This window comes from Paracoccidioides lutzii (assembly GCF_000150705.2).
Source record: "Paracoccidioides lutzii Pb01 unplaced genomic scaffold supercont2.10, whole genome shotgun sequence".
Classification (NCBI taxonomy): domain Eukaryota; kingdom Fungi; phylum Ascomycota; class Eurotiomycetes; order Onygenales; family Ajellomycetaceae; genus Paracoccidioides; species Paracoccidioides lutzii.
The window spans coordinates 850833-873003 of record NW_015440956.1 but is presented as its reverse complement, the minus strand read 5'-3'; the positions used below and the strand labels follow the sequence as shown (position 1 = coordinate 873003).

General features: G+C 45.0%; 7 protein-coding genes across 7 annotated transcripts; 5 read left to right on the top strand and 2 right to left on the bottom strand.

Moving 5' to 3' along the window:
• Positions 1–247: 247 nt before the first annotated feature.
• On the bottom strand, positions 248–1156 carry PAAG_04291 (nucleoside diphosphate kinase; the record flags this gene model as incomplete). Its single annotated transcript, XM_002793973.2, has 7 exons — positions 248–376; positions 443–507; positions 565–630; positions 711–814; positions 885–928; positions 1027–1057; positions 1137–1156. 7 exons carry the CDS (start codon positions 1154–1156, stop codon positions 248–250), a joined length of 459 nt encoding a protein of 152 aa, XP_002794019.1.
• Positions 1157–1623: 467 nt separating this feature from the next.
• On the top strand, positions 1624–4700 carry PAAG_04290 (neutral alpha-glucosidase AB; the record flags this gene model as incomplete). The annotated part of the gene is made up of 3 exons (XM_002793972.2): positions 1624–1708; positions 1783–2536; positions 2630–4700. 3 exons carry the CDS (start codon positions 1624–1626, stop codon positions 4698–4700), a joined length of 2910 nt encoding a protein of 969 aa, XP_002794018.1.
• Positions 4701–6495: 1795 nt separating this feature from the next.
• On the top strand, positions 6496–6869 carry PAAG_04289 (hypothetical protein; the record flags this gene model as incomplete). The annotated part of the gene is made up of 2 exons (XM_002793971.2): positions 6496–6683; positions 6752–6869. 2 exons carry the CDS (start codon positions 6496–6498, stop codon positions 6867–6869), a joined length of 306 nt encoding a protein of 101 aa, XP_002794017.2.
• Positions 6870–11484: 4615 nt separating this feature from the next.
• PAAG_11835 (hypothetical protein) lies at positions 11485–14313 on the top strand (the record flags this gene model as incomplete). The annotated part of the gene is made up of 7 exons (XM_015847413.1): positions 11485–11528; positions 11599–11720; positions 11811–12033; positions 12167–12596; positions 13060–13147; positions 13275–13614; positions 13707–14313. The coding sequence occupies 7 exons, from the start codon at positions 11485–11487 to the stop codon at positions 14311–14313; spliced, it is 1854 nt and encodes a 617-aa protein (XP_015703005.1).
• Positions 14314–16202: 1889 nt separating this feature from the next.
• Positions 16203–17309, top strand: PAAG_04286 (50S ribosomal protein L1; the record flags this gene model as incomplete). The annotated part of the gene is made up of 3 exons (XM_015845228.1): positions 16203–16438; positions 16557–17118; positions 17217–17309. 3 exons carry the CDS (start codon positions 16203–16205, stop codon positions 17307–17309), a joined length of 891 nt encoding a protein of 296 aa, XP_015699454.1.
• Positions 17310–17502: 193 nt separating this feature from the next.
• Positions 17503–18420, bottom strand: PAAG_04285 (hypothetical protein; the record flags this gene model as incomplete). Its single annotated transcript, XM_002793967.2, has 1 exon — positions 17503–18420. One exon carries the CDS (start codon positions 18418–18420, stop codon positions 17503–17505), a length of 918 nt encoding a protein of 305 aa, XP_002794013.2.
• Positions 18421–20696: 2276 nt separating this feature from the next.
• On the top strand, positions 20697–21980 carry PAAG_04284 (hypothetical protein; the record flags this gene model as incomplete). Its single annotated transcript, XM_002793966.1, has 1 exon — positions 20697–21980. One exon carries the CDS (start codon positions 20697–20699, stop codon positions 21978–21980), a length of 1284 nt encoding a protein of 427 aa, XP_002794012.1.
• Positions 21981–22171: the final 191 nt, after the last annotated feature.

Sequence of the window (22171 nt, the reverse complement as noted above, 5' to 3'; positions counted from 1 at the left end):
GCTTGAGCCTGTGGGGAAGGGGGTCGGGAAGGTATTTGGCAAGAAGGGGTAGATGTGAAATGGACCTTTGGTTCTAGCCAGATTTTGGGCCATGGTTGTGGTCAGGTTGGGATATTTATATGAAAGGGTATGAATTGGAGTTTTATATTGTGGGATGTAAAACATTTGTCTATATTCTTTGTCGTCGTGTCATTAACTGACATCACATCATTTAAGGCAGGTACGCTAAGTTGCTAAGTTTATAGATCTACTCGTAGATCCAGTTCGCCTGGCTCTGCTCATACTTGACGAGCTCCTCAGGCTTGAACCAAAGGGCAATTTCCTTCTTAGCGCTCTCGACACTGTCGGATCCGTGGCAGACATTACGACCCACGTCCTACGGAGTTTGGTTAGAGCTATAGCGGAAAACCTGCGGGTCTCAAGTTGCTTGCTAGTCACTTACAATTGCGTAGTCACCGCGGATGGTGCCCGGTGCGGAGTCCGCCGGGTTTGTTGCCCCAAGGATGGCTGTTGACCAGGAGTTAGAACATCGATGGTGAAAGGAAGGATCGGGTATACACATACCACGGCCAGTCTTGACGACGTTACGGCCCTCCCAGACCATGGCGCAGATGGGGCCACTCAGCATATCTAACGAATTATCAGCATAATGTCGTCATTCGGGAGAAATGGTTCGACCCTTTGTGGTGGGAATCGCGGGGTATACTAACAGCTGACGAGGCCGTTGAAGAAAGGCTTGCTAGAGAGATCCTCATAGTGCTTCTCGAGGTGCTCCTTGGAGGGTGTGACGAGTTTGATGGCAGCAAGTTTGAATCTGCGGCCCGTTAGAACATCAGAACATTGCGTCCCGTGTATTCTCTCCATCAGGTACAATTCCTACTCACCCGCGGTTCTCGAAGCGGGATATGATGGGGCCAACAAGCCCGCGCTGGGAACGAGGAATGTCAGTATTCAAAATGAACAAGAAGGTCGTTTTGTAAGATAGGGTGGATATAAGGAAATAACGGGTTTATTTGCTGATCATACCTGGACTCCATCGGGCTTGATAGCAATGAAACTGGAGAGCGGTCAGAAAATATTAATGCATACGCTCAGGAGGGAAACCAGGAACAGGGAACAGAAAGGCACCAACATACGTTTGCTCGGAGGCAGACATGCTGGTGTAATAGAGGTATCACCGAAATATCCGTAGAGATCTGTTATGGATGTTCAATGGCTGTGGTTTGTATAGTTACTCAGTGCTGAAAAATATGTTTGGTGGGGGAAATAAATTAGTTGCTTTAAAATTATTCTGCCGAGGGCGGTGGGGGTGAGACGTGGTCGCACAGAGCAATCTTAGCCGGGAGGTGCCAAACAGGCATGTTGAGACGAGGCATTCACTTTCGCCAAACCTTGAAATTGCCAGACGACTTCCGCTATCCCGCATACAAACAACACCCAGGTTGCAATTGGGCTCCAGCGCAGTCTAAGGTTTGATATCCAGCTAGCTGCGGGTTTGTATGCTACGGGAGTGAAGGTATCTTCTTACCAGATTTGCTTACAATTTTACATGTCTTGAACTGTCTGGTTATCAAAAGCCGAGTTTCCACGAGAGTACACCACGTTTCCAGAGAATCCGTCATCATGGCGGCGTTCACGCCTTCGTCCACTGGATGGACCTTGTGTCTGGCCTTTTTGGCTATTCTTTCGTGTCTAGTTACTCCTGGAGGTTTGTTGATGATTATTTACTTTGGATTAATCAAGCTTGAGATTGGATCTCTAACGCCTTTTACCTCTGTCCAGAGATGGTCAAGCACGAAAACTTCAAGACCTGCTCACAGTCCGGCTTCTGCAAGCGAAATAGAGACTATGCCGATTATGTCTCTAACAAAGGCTCGTCATGGTCTGCTCCTTACAGACTCGAATCCAGCTCTATCAGGATTTTTAAAGGCCAATTGCTTGGAAACATCTTCAAGACTACAGAGGACAACAAGAAGGTCAAGCTCCCTCTCACCGTATCTTTCCTGGAGTCAGGAGTTGCCAGGATCACAGTGGATGAAGAGAAACGGAGGAAGGGAGATATAAAAATACGGCATGGGAGCAATATCAGAAAGGAACGTTATAATGAAGCTTCGAAGTGGGCAATTGTTGGAGGATTGGAGCTGAGCTCTTCGGCTGAAATTGTCAAGGGGACTGAAGCTGGCGTTACGACGGTCAGTTATGGGCCCGACAAGAAGTTTCAGGCGGTTATCAGACACTCTCCTTTCGAAGTGCACTTCCAAAGGGATGGCGAAACACACGTGCAACTCAACGACAAGGGACTCTTGAACATCGAGCATTGGAGACCTAAGGTTGAGAAACCCGAGGGAAATGATAAGGAATCGACGCTACAGGACGATGCAGATAACAGCAGTTGGTGGGAAGAATCATTTGGTGGAAATATCGATTCAAAACCAAGAGGCCCCGAGAGTGTTGGTTTGGATATTTCTTTCCCTGGATACAAGCATGTGTTTGGAATTCCGGAGCATGCTGATTCCCTTTCTCTAAAAGAGACGAGGTAAGCTCTTCTTTCGTTTCTTTCTTTTTTTTTTTTTTTAAAGAAAACAAAAATTTCCGTCGTGCTTCATGACCTTCTAACTCTTACTTTCAGGGGTGGCTATGGGCAGCACACTGAGCCGTACCGTTTGTACAACAGCGATGTGTTTGAGTATGAACTGAATAGCCCAATGACACTTTATGGATCCATCCCTTTTATGCAAGCGCATCGCAAAGGGTCCACTGTGGGTGTGCTGTGGTTGAACGCCGCAGAGACTTGGGTCGACATTATCAAAACCGAGGCTTCAACAAATCCTCTCGCACTCGGCGTGACGGGTAAAATTAGCACACAAACTCATTGGTTCTCAGAAACTGGTCTTCTCGATGTTTTTGTGTTCTTAGGCCCAACACCTCATGCGCTCAGCAAGAAATATGGTGAACTCACCGGTTTCACCCAACTACCCCAACATTTTGCGATCGGATACCATCAATGTCGCTGGAACTACGTAACTGATGAAGATGTGAGAGACGTTGATAGGAAATTTGACTTGTATCAAATCCCTTACGATGTCATCTGGCTCGACATTGAATATACTGACCAAAAGAAATACTTTACTTGGGATCCTCACACTTTCCCGGATCCGGATGGCATGCAGAAGCAGCTCGATGATTCGGAACGCAAACTCGTTGTAATTATCGATCCTCACATCAAAAACGAAGCAAACTATCCGATTGTAGATCAGTTGAAGTCCCAAGAGCTGGCTGTGAAAAATAAAGAAGGGAAAATATATGACGGGTGGTGCTGGCCTGGGTCGTCGTATTGGATCGATTGCTTCAACCCGGCTGCGGTATCGTGGTGGACTTCGCTCTTCAAATATGACAAATTCAAGGGTACTCATTCTAATGTATTTGTATGGAATGATATGAACGAGCCGTCGGTCTTTAACGGCCCAGAGACAACGATGCCAAAGGATAATATCCATTATGGAAGTTGGGAGCATCGTGACCTGCACAACCTTAACGGCATGACGCTCATCAACGCTACTTACAACGCTCTATTAGAGCGTAAAAAGGGCGAAATCCGCAGACCATTCGTTTTGACACGGTCCTTCTTTGCTGGAACGCAGCGTATGGGAGCCATGTGGACTGGTGACAATCTGGCGGATTGGGCTCATCTTGCTGCATCATTCCCAATGATCCTCAACAACGGCATTGCCGGATTTCCCTTTGCGGGCGCTGATGTTGGTGGCTTCTTTGGTAACCCGAGCAAAGAGCTGCTTACGAGGTGGTACCAGACTGGTATATTTTACCCCTTCTTCCGTGCCCATGCGCACATTGACACGCGCAGACGTGAGCCGTATTTAGCCGGAGAGCCATATATGAGTATCATCACTCAAGCTCTACAACTAAGATACCAGCTACTCCCGGCATGGTATACCGCTTTCCAACAGGCTTCTGTTGACGGTTCCCCCATCGTTCGCCCTCAATATTATGTTCACCCCGATGATGAAGCGGGCTTCGCTATTGATGATCAATTGTATTTGGGGTCCACGGGACTGCTTGCCAAGCCAATTGTGGCTGAGGGCGCCACCAGCACGGATATCTACCTTGCCGATGACGAAAATTACTACGATTATTTCGACTACACCATATATCAGGGCGCTGGGAAGAAACACACCGTACAAGCTCCGTTAGAAAAAATTCCTCTCCTGGTGCAAGGTGGCCATATCATCCCACGCAAAGATCGACCTCGCAGGAGCAGCGGACTGATGAAATGGGACCCATACACCCTCTTCATTACACTAGACAAGAACGGCCAAGCTGAAGGAACACTGTACGTTGATGACGGTGAAACATTTGACTATCAGGATGGCGCTTACATTCACCTCCACTTCTCGTTCTCTGGGTCGACATTGACGTCCAGAAGTATCGGGACTAAGGGGCCCAAAAGCGCACAGTACCTGAAGACAATGGCGGGGGTGCGTGTGGAAAAAATCATCGTTGTTGGCGCTCCAGATGCGTGGGAGGCAAAATCGACTGTCCTTGTCCTTGAGGAAGGGGTTCAGACTGGGTCCCGCAAAGCGAGTTTGCAATGGCATGCTCAACAAGGCGGGAAGGCTGCCTTTGCTGTGGTCAAGAATCCTGGCGTATCTATTGGAAACTTATGGAAAGTGGATTTTTCTTAATTCGCCTTTTACACGGCTCTTCTAGGCATGCTGATGATTCAGTCACTCTCCCGTATCGGATTCCGTTGAGTAACATGTCATCGATAGCGTTTCTTTAGCCTCCCTTTTTGTGATATTTTGTATAGATTCTATATCTTACGTTTCCATTTCATTATGTCCTTTTCACTTATTCCTTTCATATCTCAGTGTTCATCCCAATGCAAAAGAGAAAATATAATGCCTATAATTACTTTTTTCGGTGTGTGTTACCCATTTTCCTTCCTGGCACTTTTTCATCATTCCCTTCAAAACTAGGGCTCTCGAGAGCAATGTGTGTCCCTGCACGGAGGATCAATGATCGGAGGGTCGCAATATTAGCAACTGAGCATCAGTCGCTAGACGTGAGAGAACTTGCATATATCTTTCCAGATTGCAGATTTTACATTGCAAAAGCAGATCGTGGCCTCCATCCCTTTACATGCTCAACTTGGGTGGGGATGATGTAGAGGAGCGCCTCTAATTGCTGCGCTCTATCTGGAGTAGATCGTGAATCCAATTTTATGTCAATTCATAATGACACCAGTCAGGAAATGACTTCTTTAAATCAGAGCATTATGCATACATGTCCATACTTATGAAAACGTTTCAATCATGCCATGCCGCAGGTAGCTGAGTGACCTCGGTATCCTGGTGTGTTCAACTATATAGATTAAGGACGTCGCTGTTAAAGCTTGTCACAGACTCTGATTCAACTAGTCCTCTAGTGCTTATGCTTGGAAACTCGGCTCTGCTTTACGGTTGAAACCGCTTCCCTGGATCATGGTGCTTTGAGATATATGTACCATCAGAGAGAACCTCAGCGAGAGACACTTCATTAACTACTGGTTAATTTGGACTTGCATGGGTCACCTCTAATTTATGGCCGACAAGAACACCCTTCCTTATTCCCCTCCCCACCATGCATCCTTTGGATGGTATTAACTAAATAAATAGGGTAAGGCCCTTTAACAACTTCCAGGCGTTGCAACGTTTTGTCGTTTTGGCCAAGCTGTCTAGGGCATTGCCGGTAGCTTTGGCATGCTTTCTAGTATCAGGTGTCGCTATTAATTCCTATGAACCAGAAATTCCATATTCAGAGCCACCTTCTCCGCATCACCATGCTATAAATTCCTTGCCATTCCTGTTCGTCACGGAGGGCGTCATGATCCGGGCAAGCATTCACAATGACCCAGAAAACCAACTTCATCTACCTCGCCCTGTTGCTAATTCCCGGGATTTGGTTGTCTTTCCTTTGCTGAGGATTACCAGGCAGTTCTTCTACAATGGGAGGGTGGAGGCTGCAGGCGGAATCCACACTCCAGTCTCCTCCAATAACCTTTTATTACGCGTGAGCTTGTCTCCCTCTTCTCTCTTCCCATGAAATACTGAGAAAATGAACTGTATCTGACGATCTACAAGTTCTGAAATTGGTGCTGGAGACCGGAAACGCATTGAGAAATAATAACTTGCTAGGAAATTTTAATGACAGTCTTGACGAATTTGGAACTGCCGCATGCCCTAATTGCTTCGAGGTGAATTTTAAGGGGAAACCAGCGTTGCTTTCTTACCCGTGAGCCCGAGCATATCAAGGCCACCATGACATGTAAATTTGCAGACTATTGCAAGGGCACGAGTTCCATCGTATGTGGTCTCCATTTCTGGGTGAGAGTATCTTCACTTCAGACGGGAAGAAATGGTCGGCTAGCAGGAGCTTAATTCGGCCTATGTTCATCAAGAATCGAGTCAGTGATTTGGATATCTTCGAGCGTCGAAAGTCATGATGAGTCTGTTCCCCCGTGCCGGAGAGGGATTTGACTTGATGGATCTGTTCTATAGATTGGTCATCGACGTGACAACGGAATTTTTGCTTGGACAGGGAATCAACAGCTTAGAATGCCCAAAGGGGGACTTTGTGAATGCCTTTAAGGAGGTCCAAAGGTTTCAGATGCTTTTCACTGCAGTCGGGTAACTAAGCACTCTGGCTGTTATATAAAGACGAAACAATCAATGCTAAACGCCATTTTCATCTACAGTCCCATTCAGTATTTCTATCCTAGATCTCCCTACCAACGTGCCATCAAAGTAATCGATAACTTCGTCCTCCCTTTCGTCCGGAAAGCCTCGAACTTCCATTTGCATGCTAATGTGTGATTTGGATGTATGGAATGTGATGTATATTTTGGTTAAAGTATCAAGTCGTAAATCCCAGATCACAAATCACGTATACCACCAGCAACCCAGGACCACTCACATCCCATGATTGGAGTTGCCCTTTGTTGCATAGTTATAAAAGAGATGAGGTTGATATAGACACGTTTCGAGGCTGAAGCCAAGCCAAGACTGGGGAGCTAGCTTGGCAGGGATAATGTAATCAATAAGCGAGCGAACCATATAAGCGAGTGAACCACTTCTCACCCTTCATACAATGAGAAATGCTCTGCATCAAAAATGTCAATCACACAAAAAAATAAAGTCTCTACTCAGGAAGGAAGGCTTCTTTTAGCCATTCAAACACTTAAAAATGATCAAATTTCAAGTGTACAAGCTGCAGCAAAGCTATATGAAGTCTCTTATGCAACTTTAACTCATCACATACATAGTCATATGGCATGTGTTGACACACCCCCAAAGAACTGGAAACTTAGTCTTACAGAGGAAGAATCTCTTGTTCAATGGATTCTGGCCATGGATGAGCAAGGTCAGCCTTCTCAAGTTGCAGCTGTACAAGAAATGGCCAATCTCCTTCTTGCCAGTTGAGAATCCAACCCCCTACTCACAGTGAGTGAATGCTGGGTATGAAACTTTGTCAAGTGCCATGATGAGCTGAAATCCAAGTTCTCACGCAAGTACAATTATCAATAAGCTCTATGTGAGGATTCTGAGGTTATCCATGAGTGGTTTAGGCTTGTATGAAACACTATTGTGAAGTATAGGATTCTGAAAGATGATATCTACAACTTTGATAAGACAGGGTTTCAGATGAGTGTAATTGAGACTGCCAGGATGATGACTGGATCTGAAAGAGCTGAGAATCCCAAGCTTGTACAGTCTGAAGATTGAGAATAGATGACTTTTACTGCTGAAGTCAATGCAACTGGCTGAGCCTTGCATACAATAATTATTCTCAAAGAAAAGATGCATCAATTCTGCTAGTATGAGACAGAAGGGCTACCACATGACTGGGTGATTGAAGTCAGTGAGAATGACTGGACCACTGATCAGCTGGGCTTGTACTGACTGAAAGAGGTGTTCAACAAGGAGACTCTACCCTGTATGAAGAGCAGATATTGACTGTTGATTCTAGACTGGCATCAAAGTCATGTCTCAGCTGAATTTGATCAATTTTGCACTGAGAATCAGATCATTGCCCTCTACATGTCATCACATTCCTCCCATCTTCTTCAGCCATTGGATGTTGGCTGCTTCTCACCCCTGAAAACTGTGTACAGACAGCAGGTGAAAAACTAAATGTGGCTTGAGATCAATCATATTGACAAGAAGAAGTTTCTGAGTCTCTATCCTGCAGCTCAGATGCAGGCCCTGACTGAGAGCAACATCAAGAGCAGCTTTAGAGCTGCTGGACTGGTTCTGTATGATCCTGAGCAGGTTCTCTTGCAGCTTAATATCATTATGTATACCCTCATCCCCCCAGGGACCTTCCACAGCTCCCAGACCTCCTGGGTGACAGTCACACCACATAATGTATGCCAATTGGAGCAGCAGGCTGAGAAAGTTAAAGGATATATCAAGCACCATATGCAGAGCCCACTCAGTCCAATCAATCGTGCCCTAAGTCAGCTGGTCAAGAGATGTCAAATGGCAATGCACAGTACTGCTATTCTAGCAGCTGAAAACAGAGAGTTAAGAGCTCAAAATGCCAAACAAAAGAGAAAGTGAGAAAGAGGCCGTACATATGTAGCTCAAGAGAGTGCTTTGAGGGTTGAAGAAGGCTTGAATCATGTATGAAGGGTCAATGGATGGAAGCAGAGGATAGTTGAGACTGCTGAGTCATGACCACAAAAACATGCAGCATCATGGTGTAGTGTCTGTGGGATTATTGGGCATACTGCCCATACATGCTCTAAGTGTATAGAAATTAATTTATAATGTAATTTGCTAGTTTTTCTTTATAGTTGAAGCTTTGAAGACATTCTCATTGTCCAGAGAGTGGGAAGTGGTTCACTCACTTATATGATTCGCTCACTTATTGATTACATTAATTGTATAACTAACTAGTTAACGTAATTCCACACCGAGTCGGCCACCACACTGAGTCGGCCAGCAAATTCACTGTATCCCAACTAGGTAGTTTTTAATTCAAATTATCTCAACGCAACAAAGCTCAATTAAATTAAATTAAATTACACTTGGTTGAGGGCATCTTAGTCTTGTATGCCCAAGCATTCCACAATGGCTGCATCTTCATGGCGCTCGTACGCGTGCTGCGGGCTCAGCAGCTGAAGGCTTGAAGGATTGAATAACTGGCTGTTCAACAGGCTCTGCAGGCTCTATAGGGCCTACTAGAAGACTTTGAACTTCTTCACTAGTTAAACCTCCTACTTCCTGCCCAATTCGGCGCCTAGATCTCTTGCGCTTTTGCTTCTCTATCTCATTGGTGTTGAATATATCCTGGTATTGCTTCTTCATAATTGTGGCACTGACCATTTCATATTCACAGGCCTTGATAATTTGGTCAAAACCTTCCACAAAGCCTTGAGGCTGACCCTCCACTAAGCCCTTGATCTTATTCGCCTGCCAGTGTAATTGCTGGGGATTACTAGGTGTTTGAAGCACCCAGGACATGATTGAATTGCTAGAGCTGCTGCGTGGTGGGGTAGGGTCCGTAGTTGAATATCCAGCTGCTGGAGGACGTAGTCAGGCTGAAAGGGCACTATTCCAGTTGCCTTGAAGCCATTTTGAATAGTCTGAGGTTTGAAGGCTGCAGCGCGTGCTGCAGGGTAGGCATCTAGGAAATCTGCCTTCTGAATGGCATTAAATCCAAGCCGCATTCGCTGCTGAACTAGATCTCCGTACACTCACTCTAAAACTGAAAAAACACCCACATCTAGTGGCTGCAGAAGGTGAGAGGAATGAGGCGGCATGCAAAGGCATATTATAGCATTATCCTTGCAGATTTGGTCAAATTCTGGGGTAAGGTGACTGCCGTGCCCATCCAGGATAAGAAGGATAGATCTGCCAACTCTGCGAGGATCTGCTGCTGGAATAAACACCCGTTGAAGCCATCTCAGGCCTATTTCATCAGTAGTCCAGCCATTTGGACTGACATCTAGCCTCCAGCCTTCTGGAAGGCCTTCAAACCAATCTTCCAACAAGCCCTGGCCTTTGAGGATGAGATAGGGAGGTAGAGCCCATCCTGACGCGTTGACTGATTCAATTACAGTCACCCATTCACAGTTTCCAGGCTGTAGGAGCTTTGCTCTGCCATAGTGCTCACTGCTAGTAATGACCTTAGTAGTGGCACAGAGCCCCATAGCAAAGCCAGTCTCATCAAAGTTGTATATATCCTCTGGCACAATCCCATGCTCAGCAATTGTATCTCCTAAGGTCTTAAACCAATCCTTTATAACCTGCTGATCTTCACACTTGGCCCGGTCATGATTATAGCATCTGGAATAGCGGCTTCGGAGCTCTGTACAACATTTAATCAGCCTTGAAATCCAGTTCTTGCTGACCCGAGGGGGGGAGGTAGTGGAGGCAGTGGAATTCCGTAAGGTAAGAAGATAATTAGCAATATCTTCAACAAATGCCGGCCGGGGGGGAAATCCTCGTTTAGCTTGGTCCAGCACCCATTCAACTAGGCTATCCTCTTCAGCAGCAGATAATTTGTGAGAGTTTGTGCGTAAATTCACCCGTGAGGGCCGGTGCTTGAGGTGATCTTGAAGAGTAGACCTAGGCACATTAAATAGCTTTGCAGCTTCACGAATTGAGAGCTTTTCATCATTTCGAATAGATTTTATCGCGAGTTCAATCCTCCCCTCTTGCTCAACTGAATTTGAAGAGTTTTTCTTGCATTTTGGTGGCATAATTGCGCGTTGAATTGAATGAGCAGTTAAATTAGTAGGTGGAGAAATTTGGTGGCCGACTCGGTGTGGAATTACGTTAGTTAGTTAACTAGTTAGTTAGTTAGTTATTAGCTAATATATTATGTAATAAGCGTTTAACTTAACGCGCTAATTACGGCAGCCCCATCGCATCCATGGGACATTAGTTATCTTCGTCCGATTTGTAATAACGGGAATAACTTCAAATCAGCTGTAAAACATGCTTATAACGGATGGATAAATCCCTTCGATTCCCTGCTACACGTAAAGATTGACCCCAACCCGCAGACCACTACCCGACTTCTCTTGTATGCATACCTCGAAAGCTCCGTGACCCGCATACTCGGAGGAAGCGGATCTGGATCGATGATCCCAATCCGGGACCTTTCTGATACTCGACAAAAGCCTCAATCCTTAAAAGCCTCAATCCTTAAAACCCCCATTCCCCTCACTTCACAAAAGCCCTGTGGTTCTGCATATTTGCTGTTCATTCCGTGAAAATCTTTTACGGCTCCTTAAAGAGTTGCCCGATCCCTCGTTCGGTTCTTATTTCCACAGAAATGAACCCAATATCCTGAAACCTACACCAATTGAGTCGCATTGCACGACGACGGCCTCGGTGTTAAAAAGGAGGATTTCAAAACGTCAACAGGAAGCGCAAATTTTAGCAACGATATCGAACGAATAACGGCGGAAGGGACATAATGTGGCTTACCACGCTTATCTTTGACTATGGGGCGTCAGTTTTGTACGCACCCTGCAAAACCCCGAGGATATAATTCTAAATACTTAATTTCTGACATGAAACTTTTTGGCAGCCTCGTCCTCTCGCCCCTCACGTCGTATTCAGACCAAATATATAGCATACATAGGACGAAAAGTTCTGCTGGATTTTCGCTGGATATTCCATTGATAATGCTTGTGGCTTCGATATTAAAGTGTGTTGCCTACTTTCCCCTTGGCCCATTCCCGTTCTTCTCCTTTGGCCCCAGAGGCTCATTTCCCTGGTCTAACGTTTTGTACTTTAGAGTGTTTTACTGGTTTGGCGCTTATTATTCGCCCACGCTCCTCTATCAAGCAATCATCATGATCGGAGTACAATTGGTTTTGCTAAAAGTGGCCCTGGATAATCGAGCGCCAACTGGGATAAAGGACGGGATTGAACATCTACCGTTTAGTGGGCAATCGGCAGGTGGTCTGTCTGCGGGCTTCTCGAGACCATATAACTTTTGGCAGTGGAGAGCTAATAGGCCGTACGTTACTCTCGTAATCGTTTTATCATCCGTTCTTCAAGATTCATCTCCGTCATTTGAGTTTTTTTTCGACGCCTATAAAATTCGATAATCACTTGGCCTGAAACTTGTTTGCTTATGCTATAATTTGCAGCTACTGGACATTCCTCTCCTATTTCGTCACATCCCTCTTTATCATCCACGTCTTTCTCCGCCCCATCTCGCGATCGCAATCCTATATTGCACTTCTTGGCTTTGCGGGATTAAGCGTGGAAGCATTCCTCCCAGTGCCACAGATAATATCTAACCAACGTGCGCAATCCTGCAAAGGCTTTCGTGTCTCCGTGCTCGCGTCGTGGATTCTTGGAGACGCAATGAAGATGGGATATTTCTTTTACGATGCCGATTCAGTCCCATGGGCTTTTCGTCTTTGTGCGATTTTGCAATGCATCTGTGACTGCTACCTTGGTGTACAATATTGGATGTTCGGGAATGGAATTCCAGCAAAACTTGATGTTGACCGGATTGTGGCCACTAGCAGGTTTGATCATGGCGATGGTAGGTGGAGGATGAAGGATACCGATGTACGATTGTCATAGTTAGCTATTTGGGAGGTTTATCTTTGTGGCTTGCAGGTTTAATATGTTGACATGTTACTCATAAATAGACCTGGCGTTCTCCTTTCCATTTTATATAGTTTTCTATGTCTTCTGTTTTCCCCATTTTCTTGACAGTTTCTGTCTGTCATATTGAATGTTAGTTAGACCTTTATATAAAATTTAATGGCCATATGCCCTCTCTTAATTAGACGCAAGCAGTATCAGGCTAAGGATATTTCATACCAATCTGCGGTAATCAGTGATTGCTAATTATCCCAAATTAACATCCCTGCTATGAAAATCTTAGCGGATTTGAGCGGGGATGACATAACGATATTAGATTGATTAAATAGGCACCAGGTTCCCCACGGTTAGCTCCGTCCCAGATCCCCTCATTTGAACCCATAGCTTCACAACATGCAAAGGCAATTCTCTGCAACCACTTTAGCATCATTCCCCCTATACTGCACCTTACCATTATATCTTGCAGTCCATGGCTTCGTCAAGAGACACTATTAGAATTGGCTTTGTGCCAGGTAAGTTAAGTATAATCCCTGACGCAATTTCTGCCAAATTCTCGGGCACTATTGTTATTCCGTTAAAACGCCAACCCCCGCCGTCATGCATTATTTACGTGCTGATAATGTCAGATAAAATGTGCAGAGCACTACCTAACCCCTCTTCACCTTGCTCTCAAGTCGTTCATCCCCTCCCTCCCATTCAAAGTGACCATCAAACCATTTCCTTCTGGGACAGGACATATGATAACCTCCCTGCGCGAAAATGAAATTGATATTGGCATCGGATTAACTGAAGGCTGGGTGGCCGGGTTAGTTGGTAAAACGCAATTGGAGAATGGTGACGTAGATGGGGGGTATAAAATGGTAGGACAATGGGTAGAAACCCCACTGAGATGGGCTATCGTGTCAGGAAGGAATCGAACGGAGATTAATGGGGTGAGCGACTTGAAAGGAGGGCGTGTTGGAGTAAGCCGATTGGGGAGGTTAGTAGCCCATCTGAACAAAAATTGTTTGATATAACGGTGTCCATTTCTTATTATATTATCTAAGGGCTAACGAATCATCACCTCTCTAGCGGTTCTCATATCATGTCATTTGTTCTAGCCCAACAGCAAAACTGGTCGTCAACCTCATCACCACTTAGACCAGTTGTTCTGGGACCCTTTCCCTCACTGCGGGATGGAGTTACTGGGTACAATTCTTTAACCCCTTCAGCCACTCCATCCCCATCCGCCGATTTCTTCATGTGGGAACAATTCACTACGAAGCCTTACTTCCACCCATCGGAAATCAATTCAAACCCTCCTCTAAAGAAAATCGGAGAGATCTTCACTCCCTGGCCTTCATGGCACATTGCTGCTTCAACTTCTACATTTCCTTCCCCAGCGCAAGATGAGCGACTCACTCAACTTTTCGATGCCCTGGATAACGGTATTGCTGCCTTCGAGGCCGACAAAGAGCAGGTTGTCAAATTGCTAGGCACGGGTGAACTAGGTTGCACGTATATTGAGGAAGATGCTAGAGAATGGCTTAGAGATGTACGGTTTGTCAAGGATGGAACGAGAGGCGTTGATAAGCCTATTGTTGAAGGGGTGATTGATGTTCTAAAAGTAGCTGATGTCGTCCCGGAGAATATTGAGAATTATGTTGCCTTAGAGAAGGTTGTGGGTATATCTAAATAGATACGCATATATCCCTCTTCGTTATTTGGAAACGGCAAAATGCACGTCACTTCGGGATCGGTTTATCCCGATGGTAGGAGCTGTTTCAATTCACATGCATATGAGTTTAAACTTATTTTACAGGGAATGAGGTTAAGTGTGGCTTTGATCAGAGATTGCTCCGAGTATTCTGTGATGCATCGCGGATAAGCTTTGTTTAGGGCTAATTTATCTCTACCAAAGAGATTTTGAAGGCGTAGCTGTATAGTTTACTGCATTGAAGCTGAATATGTTCTCTCACATTACCTGTACAGATTATCTGGATCTGTTGATGCTGATACCATAATCTCACCATCCCTATGATTTATAGAGTCAGGGTGCTGGCAGTGTATCCTATATCTCACATCCTAATGTCTTTTCTGCATCGAAAGTCCTTGAATTTAAATTGAGGGCCTATAGATATCTCCTGGTTCGCTAACAAACATTGATTTGAAATACTGGTCGAAAGCATGTATCAACAATTGATTTTGTGCGGAAAAGGGGCAACTTAACACTTCATACTCCATGCGCTTATGGCGCTTGTCGAGTTTACCAACTTCGTGTCTGTGCGGGAATATATTGCTGCCGACCTCCACTCCACTTGGTACTAGCAAGTCTATTTATTAAGATGGACACAGATGATCTTGCAGTTCCTGGACCCCAATCTGAATGTCAACGTGGAAAAGATATATTTCGTGTCACCAGTTATTTTCGTCTAGACTTTGACCTTGCCGTTCATCGGAATAAATCCTCGCGAACATGACGGTATCAATGCCTCCATGGCTCATCCTTTTGATAGTAGCCCTCCTGCAACACTAGGAAGTATTGAAGATTTATCACCAGTGATGTTCGGGACATGAGAACAAACCAAGATAGTTTGATAAAGAGGTCCTACGATACATGACTGCCATCGCCTGCCGTGCCTTGATATCAGAAGTGGTGATGTTGAACAGAATATATCTTGCGCAGGCTGCCGAATTGGACTTGAGAAAAGTTTATGGATCTCGGAATATAGGACTGAATTTGGGTGATGCGCGGAACCGCTTGTATTCGCATGGTGAGTTTCTAGAGTCTTTTCCACAGTGCTGAAGATCAAACTTTACGGGAATCTAGCCTAGAAGGCACGACACCCATCAAAGTACCCTACTTGTTCAACGTTGAGTGTATTATAAAGTGTTGCTCATCCCTATTAAAAAAAATACGGCAAAATCATATCATTCAGCAAAATTGCAAGTCAAGAGCCAGTGGTTCCTGGTCCATGAACAGCAAGCAATATTTTTACAATGGAGGAAAGACATGCATCCACTTCCAAGAATTGACTCCGGGCGTCGTTCTGCCGCTGAGAAGATACCTCGATCTCTGGCATTAGTCCTCGAACCATGAAGCAAGGTACAGCACATCCTGGATCTGAGAAGATATCGATATTGGGCACAGAGGTTCCCTGAGGGAATAAAATGTTGAAAATCACAAATGAATCATGCATTCCCTGTTATAATAATATAATTTGACAGCGAAAAGCTCCAACAAAAAGGTCAAGATATCCATCGGATTTATCAGAATGAACACTATAACCAAACTGGCAGCAATTGAGACATCGTTCTGGTGGGCTTAAGTTTTAACATTGAAGGTTCATTCTGTCAATCCTTATTTTCTATTGAAAACTTCGACTTGGCCTTTGCCATTGCTTGGATTCAGGGGAAGCGTAAAACCGTCCCGACATCCACAGTAATAGATGACGTTGAGTCCATTTTCTTTACGGCTGCCGGAATAACTTTCACCCGGCCAAAGCCGTTTTCGAAATTCCGCTCCAAGGATCCGCAACAGCAAAACGATAGAGATAGAATCAAAGACACCCTCTCTTTGACGGCAACATGGCAGCTCCCAGTAGATACATGTCGTCTCTAAGGAGGGGCATCGTATCTGCATTCCGGCCCCCCATACAACCCAATCCCACTATCCTCCCCTTCTTCTTATTTCCCGTACAACGACAGTCCAGATATGCCCAAACACAGGCGAAAAAGAGCACCAAGGCGAAGAAGAAATACAAGACTTACATTCAGCATAATATGAAAGATGCGGTTCAATTCACCCTCTGCGATGCAATGAGGTATACTTTCCTTTACTTGGCCGAATTGGCTAGCGTACCAACCAAGCTTTAACGGATTTAAAAAGTAAACAGCATGAACGAATAATCAGCTAATTCAATTCCGTTCTTGCACCACTAGATGGATCCGCGCTTTCGAAGTAGGAAGGCCACTCTCATCCGTCAAATACGAAATCCACGTCCGCCTAAGCTCAAACAGAGGCGGTACTGTCATCCGCAACCAGATCCGTCTTCCGCACTCTGTCCATCCTCTCGCCCGCGTGTGCGTGATTTGCCCTCCAGATTCCCGCGCTGCAAAGGAAGCTGCCTCAGTTGGAGCGGAAGTAATAGGCCAAGAAGAAGTCTTCGAACAAATTAAAGAAGAGAATATCAATTTCGATCTCTGCATCTGCCACACGTCGAGTTTGGCGGCCATGAATAAAGCTGGTTTGGGACGCATTCTAGGACCTAGGGGTCTGATGCCCAGCGCCAAAATGGGGACTGTGGTGGATAACATTGCTAAAACGGTGCGGAGTATGCGTGGCAGCACGACCTATCGAGAAAGGATGGGAGTTATAAGACTTGCTATTGGGCAGCTGGGCTTTTCGCCTGACCAACTGAAGCAGAATATTGTCACGTTAATCTCACAATTGAAAAAGGATGCTGCTGCGGTGGATGATTCGTCAAAGGAAATTTTGGAAGTGGTATGTCGTTATCTGAATCCCTTCTGCCAAATTTTTTTTTTTTTTTTAATAATTTTATATGGAAGCGCACGCAATGTCCTAACCAGTGGCCAAAAAAGGTATTGAGCTCAACCAACTCTCCAGGTTTTAGTTTGAATGGGGATTTCAGAAGTCCGGATTCCCCTCCTGTACAAGCACTCACGGGAAACTAAGTTGTTGTCATAGAATATGCATAAATATTTGTCTTCATTCCCGGGTTTTAAATACATGGCGTTCTATGGTACCCCTTTTGATAGACTAAATAAATAAACCACATAAACTCCTAAAACTCCATGGCCTGCTATGCCGAATTCTTATATGTCATTTTTGATGCAAAAGAACGGGTGAAATACCTCTAATTCCCAGCTACTGCATCGCAGTTTCTACACTGTCACCATCCTGCGCTCTTCCCCCAAGCAGCTCATACAAGCGCGTAACGGCCTGGAGCCTTTGCGGTCGATTCTTCGCTTGTCGCAAGGCAATTTTCAAATCCAGCAACAACGCGGTTTTTATCTTCCCCATCATGCCCTCTTGCTGGGCAATGAAAGGATGACTATCACCCACCCTCCCACTAATCGTCCTGATATAGAGATACTTTTGTATATGTCGTTCCAGTCTGGACAAGGACACGGTTGGTGCGCCACCACCGTCACTCCCACTCCCAGCAGCATCACCACCATCACCGCCCCCGTCACTTTCTTCCATTTCACTCTCGATAATCCAATCCGAGTCATCTTCATCATCATCATCAGTCCCCGAAGCTTTCTCCCCACGTCCATCAACAATCATAAGCGACTCCTCCAACTCTCCAATACTATACTCAACGTCCAACAATTCATGCGCAACCATAATCCCCTTCCTCAGCTTTTTCTTCTCCTCTACCAACTCCGCCATCTCCCCAATCCTCTTTTCAAACAAATCCCGCAGTCCCTTAACATCCCTCTGAAACCCTAACAGCCCGACTCTAACTTGCTCAACCTTCTCTTCGCCACCCCTCAGCGCGCTGCCCAGTGACAGAAAGTCCTGATAGTTCTCATTGACAAGGTCGAGGAGCTCGTTGTTGAGCGACTGGCTAAGCTCACGTAGTTCAGTTTGTAGGTCGGAGAGGGTCTGGTGGCGGTTTGTGAGAGAGGAGAGGAAGGTGGCGGGGTCGAAGGTCGGGGAGAGGAATGATGAGCGCGACAGAGGCTTGGGGAATGGGAGGTTCGAATCGGTGCAATTAGCGCCACTGAGGACGGAGTCGGAGTCAGAGTCGTCTGAGTTGCCGAACTGTATGTGCGGCATAAGGTCAGTTGCGGGAGTGTTCTGAGGCCAGATTATACTTCAAGAGAGGGAGGAGGAACATACAAAATATCTGGAGGTCATTGTGTAATTTTACGTCTATTTTCCATTCGTCTGACTTTCCTTGAACAGTCAGGACAATTAACCAGTCGGAGATGCAGTGGTACCTAGGAACGGCTGAAAGTTGGGCTGGGCGGAACCTGGTATCTAATCCCCCTAACTGCGGCCCGAGGGCCCGCGCTAAACTTATTTCCAATCATGAATAGCGCATTGTACGTTTAAGCGCGGTCTGAGCAGCCAGGCTATTGAAAGGCACCAACCATAGCATCCATAGGAACTCATATATAACTTTGCTATCATCTACAGAATAATAGATTTACTGGAGTAGAAATTCTGTGCTTTGAATAATCTTGGATATATACAAGTTTGTAAGCTACTAAATATAAAGCATAATATTATTTTAAACATTGGTTAATGTAACGAGGCAGCGCCGAGACGGTGAGTCAACAGCGACGTCACGTAGGATAGGTTATAGAGGAAGCCAAACGGTTGGGCTTGACTATTTAAGGAAGCAGACGAGCGTATGCCTACGAATCGAAGAGATAACTAAGAATCGAGGGTACAAGTGTTTGAATAGAGAAATTGTATGCGTATTCCAGCAACTCTGATATATTGAGAACGAATCGCTGACCCTTTGAACAGTGGGTCAGATAGCTATTCTCTAGAGAGCTTCTATCAAGCTCCCGTCCTTCATGGAATTGTGACAGATGCGTCCCACCTGATTAGGGGGGTAGGGGCGCCTCCTAAGCGTCATTAGTGGTGTGTTTCTCATAGCCTTCTACAGCGATGATCAATACAACCATCTTGTATAAAGGTGGGGAAGAATGAATTTCACAGAGGCAGCAGTGCAAGAAGGCGCCTGGACATGGTCCTGTGACCGTGACATTAATTAAAAAAATATAACCTATAAAATAATATAATATATATAACTTCGTTAATTATAAATGTAAAGAATATATAAATTATTAATTAAAAAATTAATAAAATACATTTACATAACTATAACTGATATTTAGAAAGGTTTTAATTTTCTATTAAAAGATAAAATAAAATATAAAATATATATAAATAATTTATATATTTAATAATATTATTATTGTTGTTGTTGTTATTTTATTATATCTATTTAAACTAAAATTTAGTTATTTTATAAATTTAAAATATATATAGTTATATGAATTATATAAACTTTAAATAAAAGTTTTTTAACTTTTATTAAACTTTTACGATAAAAATTCTATATACTATTCTACATAATATATTAATCTCGAAATCTTCTCACAAAGTTTATTAATGATCATGTAGTTGAGTTGATGCGCGTATATATGTTCGACCTGTGAGCGGGAGGTGGAGCATAACAACTGGTCAAGGTCAGCTTAACATGAGAGGGTTAATTTTTATCTATAACAATTAATCTGATATCAACAGTGATAAAAGATGCAGATTTGTCTTAATTGAAAGAAGAAGATTAGTCAGTTGGTGAACTGTTTCTTCTACGCTGCTTACTCAAGAGAGGTCAATCTCATTCACTCATCAATAATAATGTTCACCGAACAAAATCTGATGTCTCTAGAGGTTAGTTTTTGATTGCTGAACTGGGAATCTTTGTGTCATACAATCCAGTTAATCGTTCAGTTAGACTTGAGTGAGAGACATTGTACATGCAAGCAGCAGCTCAAGACATTTGAAATTTGACCTTTTTCTAAAGCTTTGACGTAAAAAGAATGCTACTCTCTCGATAGAAAGCTTTATTGACTTTGGGGATTGACATTTTGGCTGACTGGACTTCTTGGGATGCATCGTGTGTAACTACGAGAGAGATGTCCGAATAGTTCGTGGTTGGATTAGTTAACCAGCCAGGTCTTCTTCCTGCCCCACTCTGCCGCTAACAATCGCAATGACAACTCATCCTCTGCATCTCTCCAGCAGCGTCGATGTGGATAGGCCTCAGGGTCTCTGAAGAAATGCACCTTGGATGGACCCCAGTTTTGTCTCCATCAGTCAGGCCAATGTATGTCGGTCTTATTGCCTGCTTGAATCTTCGTAGCCTGCCCCGCCCCCCAAAACATACCTAGTATACCACCCTCCCTTATGACAGCCTGCACGCTCTGTTCGATAATACCGCTACTTGGGTAGAGTCGCGCTGCGATATTACAGGACCAGCGTCTATTTTCCTGTCTCCTATAAGAGAAGTGCCCCTCCCATGAATACTTGTCAAGATGGATACCAGGTCAGACAACGTCAACTCCTCCCTCCTCCTTGATGGCCAGCGACTTTCCTCGTCCCTCCCTCCCCAGCCGTGGCTCAATCACACTCCAGTAACTTCTCGTGGATGTACCCGTCTGTTTGACCCTGCTGTTTCTTCTTCTCCTCTTGACGAGTCCACTCTTGCACGTCGCACAGCAGCTCTGCGTCAACTGAATGGCCTCCCGCGCCCGTTTCACCGTATACACCACCATACTACTTCTGCCAGCAGCCGGTCATCTCTCCCCTCCCAACCTGTCATAGTGAGGACTTATTCCGCCGAAGCCGATGCTCAGATACGGCCGTCTGCCATGTCACAAGGATCAGGTCTTCTAGCAAACGGATCTGGCGCAGATAGGTCACCTGTAGAGTTACCATCTGTTCAGGATTTCAGCATCGATGGAATTCTCCGGGCAATTGAGCCTGATATTCAAAGTACGCTTGATGCTATCGCTGAAATATGTGGAAGAAGCAAGCTGAGTCTTGCGAATGAGTATGGAAGCCATCGCCCGCCTCTGGGGGAAATTCGCGCTTCTGGCAGATCACCAGATCCCGGCCTTCTACCTGTCGAGGAAGCTAGCTCAAGTAGCGAAAGGCTAGTTGACCAAAACATTGTCATTCTAGGGGATGATACCAGCACGTTTGGCGAACGGAATCCGTTCTTGTCTACATACAATTTACTAGTGAATGCGCACGAAGACACTGGTGCGCTACTCTATGGATCTGCTATACTCCCTCCCTGGAGTCCAGATCCATTCTCTCAACAAACTGTTATACCACCTAGAAATTCCTCGTCTCAAACAGGGACCCAATCTTTGCTGCTGACCAGCGAAGGTAGACGTCCCAGACACAGTTTTGACTGGGCTTTGCTTGGACGAGGCACGGAACATAGGCGTCATCATCACCACAGTATCTCGACGCGACCCGTTGTCTCCGAAGTTCTCTTGGATGTTCAGGCAGACGGAACTTATCTAATGGACACGTCTTGGGAGTCATACCATCGCGAGACTTCTGGGGAGACAGATGATTATTCAAGGAATACTGCCATGAACGATTCACTTCTCTTGCGAATTCGAGTTGAGAGACTGTCGTTCCTTTCTGATCTGCAGGGACTGCTCTCATGGTTTAGAAACGTAGGGCACCGCCTTGATAGAGCTGGTGACTCTGTACCTTCCCAGACTGCTGAAATGAGGCTTCGTGACGTTCTCCAGAGGCAACACAGTAGCATTTCAGGTGCGGTGGCGGCTGGAAATGCATAGTCTTTTTGGCATGCCTCAGTTTCTCGTGAACACAGTTTTCAACATTGAGACGACCTATCGGATTTCCTTCTAGTTCCATTACCATATACCCTCGATGTTTTTGCATTTCATTTTATATTCCCTTTCTTGTTTTTCAAGGGTGACTGTATAATGTCTTAACGATTTACGATTCCATATTTCTTTCGTATCTA